Raw genomic sequence first — 7,028 nt, forward strand, 5'->3', positions numbered from 1 at the left:
ACTGGCCTTTCATGCCAGGTCGGCTCGGCGCCCCACCAGCAGGCTCGTAGCCTTGGTCTGCGGCGCTTTAATGGCCTGAAACTGCCACCCTGCACATGAGATCTAGGCCACAACCTGCACATGGAACATGAACAAGATCTTGCAGCTAAGCAAATTGCCCATCACCATCGTCAGACACAATACAACATGGGCGCTGCCCGTAGAGGCGATTTGCACGGGTTTCATTTCAGGTAGATGAGATGAACCATGTAGAAGGCATGACAAAGACATCGACTAAATGTGAATGCAAATAATCATTGTCTCAACTATGGCTGTCTGGTTGTCTTGTACTAGCACCACACAAAAGCATCAGCACTTGACATATTACAACTATTTCAGGTACACCAAACGGAACCTTATTATTGTCCGACACATTGAACCCCAGCTTCTAGAGTGACTGGCCAACCGGGCCTTGTTAACTTACCCAAACCAATAATGTTAATACTTAGGCAGTCAGGTGCACAAAGAATAAATAATAATAGAGTCAAACACAAGCCCACAGAGACCATTAGTCCAAGGACAGACATGTTGTATGTCGATAAAGCGCATAGATCATAGCAGGCATAGGCCAGCAGCACTGATGATCCCAGCATATGCATCACCAATCATCTCCAGCAGCAGCAGCAGCAGCAGCAGCTTGTAATGGGACATTGAACCATGATTGATTTTGGAGGGTGAAGCTTACGGAATCGGGATTACCGCCCTGTTTTCGCCCGCTTCATCCCAGTGGAGTTGAAGGGGGACACACTAGGACTGAGGTGAGGGCTTGGGCTGAGGTGAGGGCTTGGGCTTTCCTCCCTCAGTGTGCCATTTAGAATTGCCAATTCCCTTAGTTGTTGCTTCTTGTAGTAGTCCATGGACTCGTCCTAACAACAGCTCCAGTTAGCTGACAGTATATATCAAAATTACTATATAGTAGAATGCCAGCAAAGAGGAATGAGGGTACATACAATTGGTTTCAGAAGATCCTCTAGGATGGACACAGCTTGACTCAGACGCCCATCAACGATATCTGCTGGAAACTCTGCTTCCACAAGCACATGCAGTGGTTCATTGAGGTGTTCATACCCAGGTTTATCCCTCAATTTGTCTTCCTGTGGATCAAATAATATTTTTTTTCAGGACATTTGCATCAGGAGTGGGCATGTAAAGTAGAGGTATTAAAAAGTAATGAACCCAATAATTACTTTGGATCTGGGATTTCTTACACTGAGCCACAAATTAGATGTAACAAGAAAGCAATGATCACAATATATTACTATCTTAGCTGCCAGAGATTTTTTTTTAAAAAAAAGAGTTCAAGGGTCCTTGAAGCTCATTGATGCAACTATGGATTTTTTAGGTAAATTATTATAAAATTCAGGAAACTGCATAGGTGAAATTTTATGTGTCGACGGAGAATACAATCGTTAAACACATCTAAACTGCATCATATAAATGCTGACTAATTACATTTAAACTAGAATAGCCCTTCTACTTGATTTACTGGTAAACTTAAAACTTTAAATCCGATATATCATCAAGTTGGAAACAAAACTCAGTTACTTTAAATGCTACATCATTTCACGGCTCCCAGATTAGACCTAAATAGAAACTGCATCCTTACTGAGTCCCAGATTGCAGTTTATAATACTATAAATAGCTCAAGCAGTAGACACTACATATGAAACAGAAAATTTTAACCTTCCTTAGCATTTTTCACAATACATCTAGTGTAACTATCATAGCATGGAGAGTCACAATATAAGCATTATGTAATGCATCTGAGTGAAATTAACTAAGTAATAATGGCATATCAGTAAGGGCCACACAAGTGTTCCATGATATCAATGATGCAATATATCTGCTATCTAACCATGTGAAAATATACTTAATTTTTCAAAATCCACATAAAGAGTACCACAACTACACATGGTACATTTAAAAATGCCAAACGATTCTAATTAATAGCAGCGATATATTAAGATAGAGAAATATAAAAAAAGAAGTTACAACAGACATGTAGTTACCTTAACAGAATCCTTCACTGAACCACGTCCTCGAATATAAACTCTACATTGTGTTGAGGCTTCAACTCTTTTCAGGGAGTTACCCCGGGGGCCCAACAAGCGACCAACAAAGTTGTACTAATCACATCCAAAGAGTAAAACATTCAAGATATGGCATCTCACATTCAATAAAGTTAAAAGGAATGAATTTACATAAGCTACACATACATTAGGATACTTGTCCACTGGAACATCCAGCCTCACAACTTTCTTGACAACAGGAGTGCCCACAAGTGCAGGAGCACCATTCCAGCCCATTGATGATGCTTGCAGAACTCCCATTTGCTGAGAGAGTTGAACAATTCCCCATATTAAGAGAAGCTAACAATATAAGCTAAGGAAGAAAGAATATAAAGAATTTAGGTCCTCAATGAGAACATTTCAAACAATCATTCTCTCCATAAACAGCAACAGAATGTTTCGTGTTTGTCAGCAATATAATCTGACATCGAAAAATAATCTTCATTTTTAAATGCTCTCGTTAAAGTTTACAAGTCACGTTATTTAATCGCATGGTCCAAGTGTCCAAACTATCTGACATGACAAAATAATCTTCATTTTTTAAGCTTTCCTTATTTATTTACAAGTCATGTTATTTAAACCCATGTCCAAGTGTCTGAAAAAAACTTCTATTGGTAGATTAGATTACTCATAATTAGTGGCAGCTCCAAAGTAAGATGCACAGTATGCTCAAATAAAATACGCAATGTCCACCACCTATTTGCATTTTTCAACTTTCAATCGAATGACCAAAAAAGCATGTAATACCAAAAAGAATAAAATCAACAGTTGCCTGAATATGTACCTCTGTTTGCATCCCTGACCAGCCCTCCAGATCCATTGGCTGACCATTCACAGGGTGGCCAGGTAACCTTAATGGGCTACCATGCTCGATTCTCTCAGGATCAACAAAATTATGGTTAGGCGCCATAGTAGATGCCCGCAAAATCTCTGCATTAAATAGAACGTTAACTCAATTAGACAATGATACATATAAGTTGGAAATAATAATGGTATTAATACTTTGTATGCACTCTAAATTGGGGCAAAAGCAACCTGTGTGGGATTTCAAAATTTTGTACAATGACATGAACTACTGCACTGTGCCAATAAGAGTAAACACTCAACACTCCACTTTGCTAAAAATAGGCATAAGCTGCACAATGACCATTCTTAAGATAAGCATAAGCTGTACAGTGACCATTTCTAGGATAAAAATCTGTGGTTGACAAACCAACAGCCATTTTCTACCACATGAAGTCAACTTGAACAGAAGATATTGTTTAGGGCCAGAACTCAATGGAATATTACCATGTTATAACCATAAATAAAGCAATAAGCAATAGGATATTGGGATATTTGAGAAATGAATCAACAAAATCCAGTCAAAACAATCCTCTAATTAACTCCTCTGATCAACAAGATACCGGCTATACCAGACATGATGATTCTATACCCAAGAAGAAGAAAGTGTAGAGACAATCATCAAAACTTCACACGAATACATGATTAACAGCCCTAACATAAAAGACTTCAAGAGAACTAAACATAAGAGCAAGTGAAAGTGAATGTCTCACGCCATTAACAAACAAAATAGTTGAAGTAACAAAAAATTATACAACTAGCAACACTAGTAATGCCTGGAGGCAAAGGAAACAAACCTTGGTTTAAGAGCCTGGTACAGAAAGGAAGAACTTGCACGAATGGGGCCAATTTTTGCCTCTCTGCAAGCAACTCAGCCAGATATCTGCCAAACAAGCATGTTGTTAGTATCACAGTAGTCGCTGCTGAGATTATTATCGCCTGATACATAAAAAAATAACTTGAAGGATCTAAAATAACTATAAGCCCACAGAATGAAATGTAATGGCAAGAACTTTGATATGATTTATACAGCATGATCCATCAAATCAAAATTTACATGTGACCATCGCCAATGAGCGATTTATTACACATAAATTTTACACCCTTAACAGCCAGTCAAACATACAGCTCCTGTTTACGCCTAGTAGCCGTCGTCGGGGAACAGCATAAACAAATCTATAGCGAGCGATCACCAAAAATCCCTATTTTTACAGATCACTCCATCACAAGCGGCAGCATTGATCAAGGCCAAACATCACATCCGGAAGTTTAGAATTAAGCAGAAATCTCCACCAGCGGCATCAAATCTCGTGCTCCTCAGAAAGATTCCGAATGGGCAGGATCAAAAACTAAAACAAAACTTGGCCAAAAACAATAGGGATAACAATCGCTGAGAACAAAAAAAAATCAAGAGCAAAATAGCGAAGCGGAAACGCACCTTTCTCTTTCAGAGGAAGAATACCTCAGAGAATTTAGGGGATGGGGGGAAGAATGAACAGGAGACGGCGAGTATTGCAAGGGGGACGGCGGTGGAATCCTCTCATCCATGGTCCCCAAACAGCGAAACAACAAACTTCTCCACAAGATTTTGCAAGATTAGGGGAAGATACAAGAGACCTAAAACCCCAAAAATCCAAGAACTACGAAACCAAGAAAACAAGAACAGCAGCTACTCGGCAAGCTTAGGTGCAGAGGCCTATCTTGAGGCCTGGGAAATCTAGAAGAGAAGAGAGTTCACAGAGAACCGAGAAGATAGATATATAAGGGATAGATGGGTGATTCTAAATCACAAAAGAGGAAGGTAATAGGCGGGCAATCAGTGATGAACGCCCAGGCTGTGCAGGGTTGGCAGCAACTCTTGCTGGTGTTGGTTCTTGCTCTCCTTCCTTTCTCCTCTCCACAGCACACCCACAGCGAGAGAGAGGGGGTGGGTGGGAGAAGGGAGGAGAGAGGAAGAGACAAACCCAAAGGAGGGCTTTGGATTCTCTCTCCCTCCAGTATATGTCGCAGAAATCCAGATGATTGAGGTCTCTCCGCTTCTGGAGTTTCCTCTGTAATTTTGCTCCTCTCAGTTCGTCGAATTTTTTTCTCTCCTTTCAAGTGTTATTAGGCTTGTGGTTGTTTTACTCGTTTTGCTACGTGCACCCGTCACTGTTTCAGCGACGCTGATGGTCAAGCACATCTAAAGAAAATCTCTAAAATATCACACAGTTTAAATCCTTCTATTAGATATGACATGAATTATAGGGTTTACATTTAATGAGTACATATACTGTTTATGAAATGACATGGGTTTTGTTTTTATTCCATTGATATTGTTTTATAGAGTATTACTAATTACCTCATAGATATATTTCATATTGCACAAGTAATATAGTAATACTAACTTGTCTCCCTTTCATGCAAACTTCTTCTTTGTTCAATGATTTCTTTTCCAGAAACTTAATACAAATTTATCATATAGTATTAATCATGCATATACCTATGTCTTAAAAAATTCATATCGACAGGGTTAACAAATAAGGATCGTCTTTGTTACCTGGCGCCGTAAAACCAATCAACACCACACGAATTAGTGATACGTTGATTTGTTGGGGTATTTTGACGTGTACTCCTAGCCATGCTGTAGTATAAAAATTTCCTATACTCAGTTAACGGAATCTAGGTGTCCGTTTGAGGGGCGTTGACTCCTCCAGCTAGCCAAGCGCACCCGCACCACCCCCCCCCCCCCTCTGGGCCGTTCATCACGCGTCCAAGCATACTCACCTCGCCACGGAGCATGCGGAGCCGTCGACGTTTCAGCAGGCAATTTTGGCCTGTCTTGTGGGCCTTATTCTAGCCCTGTGCGGCCGCCCGCTTGGCACGCATTATTTGAGACAATTTTTGTGATGTTTTTCTTTTTTTTTTTTTGCTGCTAGAGTTTGTAATCTACTAGTACCAAACCGATCAAGAGTTGGCCTGGTCATCATTTGACTGGACGAATATATAGATAAATAAATGGGGGTTTCATGTACAGGTATGCACTGGAGACAATCAGACAGGCAGGCAGGCTGACAATGAAGCGCCTGCTTTAGTATATTTGGCCCACGCGTAACGTGCTAGGGCAGCGGCGGCCACAACGGAACACGAGTTGCCGTCAGGCACCTGGAGATCGGCCGGGCTCATCTTCATGCAACAGCCTAGCTAGCTAGCTAGCTATGGGCTGCATGGATCGTGACTAATCATGGCTATGGGAGCTAGCTATCTAGCTAGCTTGATCACACAAGGCTAATCATATTTATTATAAGATAAGTAAGCACAGCTCAAGCCTGACCAAACATGCCATTCCCGTCGGTGTAAATTAGAAGAGGCGTCATGTAGTGAGGATAGTAAGCTTTCGCTGGATGATGGAGACGCGCGTGCTACTGCAGAACAGGGGAAGGAACAAGAAGAGACTCCATCTTCTTCTTTTTTTCAATATATTTTTTGTGTAAATTTATATATTGGCTGCTATGTTCTTTGTATTATTACTGGACATATTTTTTAAGGGAATATTGTTTCTGGAAACACCAAAATTACCACCAGCTCATATACGTTTCGTGTATACTGTCTCATTAAGAGATGACCTGTACTGTACAATCTTTTCAAAAGAGAGAGAAAAGAAATGACATGCCATTTTTCTACCACATCCGTTACTTTCTGAGTTGTCCGTCCAGCTGTGTTCCATGGACAAAGCAGGCTATCAGGCGCTTTAATTGGGTTGGGTTTTATCTTTTTGAGAAGCAAACTGTCGCCATTAGCTATAGGAGCCCGCGTAATTCCAGTGTGAATCCGATTTATTCTCGCTCAGGATTGCTGGCGGACCTGTACTGTATCGTGCATGCATGTGTGCTCACGGTCCTTGTCAGTGCATTAACCTTGCTTCGTTTACTGACAGCTGCGTACGGCCGTTCCTGTTCAGTTCCAGAACAGCGTTTACCATGCGTGCAGTACAAAGACGGCCATATGATTTCTCTCCTACTGTACTTTTGTTTTGGAAAGAAAGGGAGTTCAACGAAAAGAAACATCCCGGTTTCCTTTTTGAAAAAAGAAAAGAAA

General features: G+C 40.6%; 1 protein-coding gene across 3 annotated transcripts; it reads right to left on the reverse strand.

Moving 5' to 3' along the window:
- Window positions 1-274: 274 nt before the first annotated feature.
- Window positions 275-5,040, reverse strand: LOC112895208 (KH domain-containing protein At1g09660/At1g09670-like). 3 transcript variants are annotated; one of them, XM_025963138.1, is made up of 7 exons: window positions 4,390-5,040; window positions 3,749-3,834; window positions 2,893-3,038; window positions 2,256-2,372; window positions 2,049-2,165; window positions 990-1,133; window positions 275-905 (listed from the first exon to the last, which is right to left on the reverse strand). In XM_025963138.1, exons 1-7 carry the CDS (start codon window positions 4,497-4,499, stop codon window positions 735-737), a joined length of 891 nt encoding a protein of 296 aa, XP_025818923.1. In that variant the 5' UTR covers window positions 4,500-5,040; the 3' UTR covers window positions 275-734. The 3 variants fall into 3 exon arrangements, with proteins under 3 accessions (XP_025818923.1, XP_025818922.1, XP_025818920.1); XM_025963137.1 differs by having other exon boundaries at window positions 3,749-4,300; window positions 4,390-4,511; XM_025963135.1 differs by having other exon boundaries at window positions 3,749-5,038.
- Window positions 5,041-7,028: the final 1,988 nt, after the last annotated feature.

Source organism: Panicum hallii, chromosome 5 (assembly GCF_002211085.1).
Source record: "Panicum hallii strain FIL2 chromosome 5, PHallii_v3.1, whole genome shotgun sequence".
In the NCBI taxonomy this organism is placed as follows: domain Eukaryota; kingdom Viridiplantae; phylum Streptophyta; class Magnoliopsida; order Poales; family Poaceae; genus Panicum; species Panicum hallii.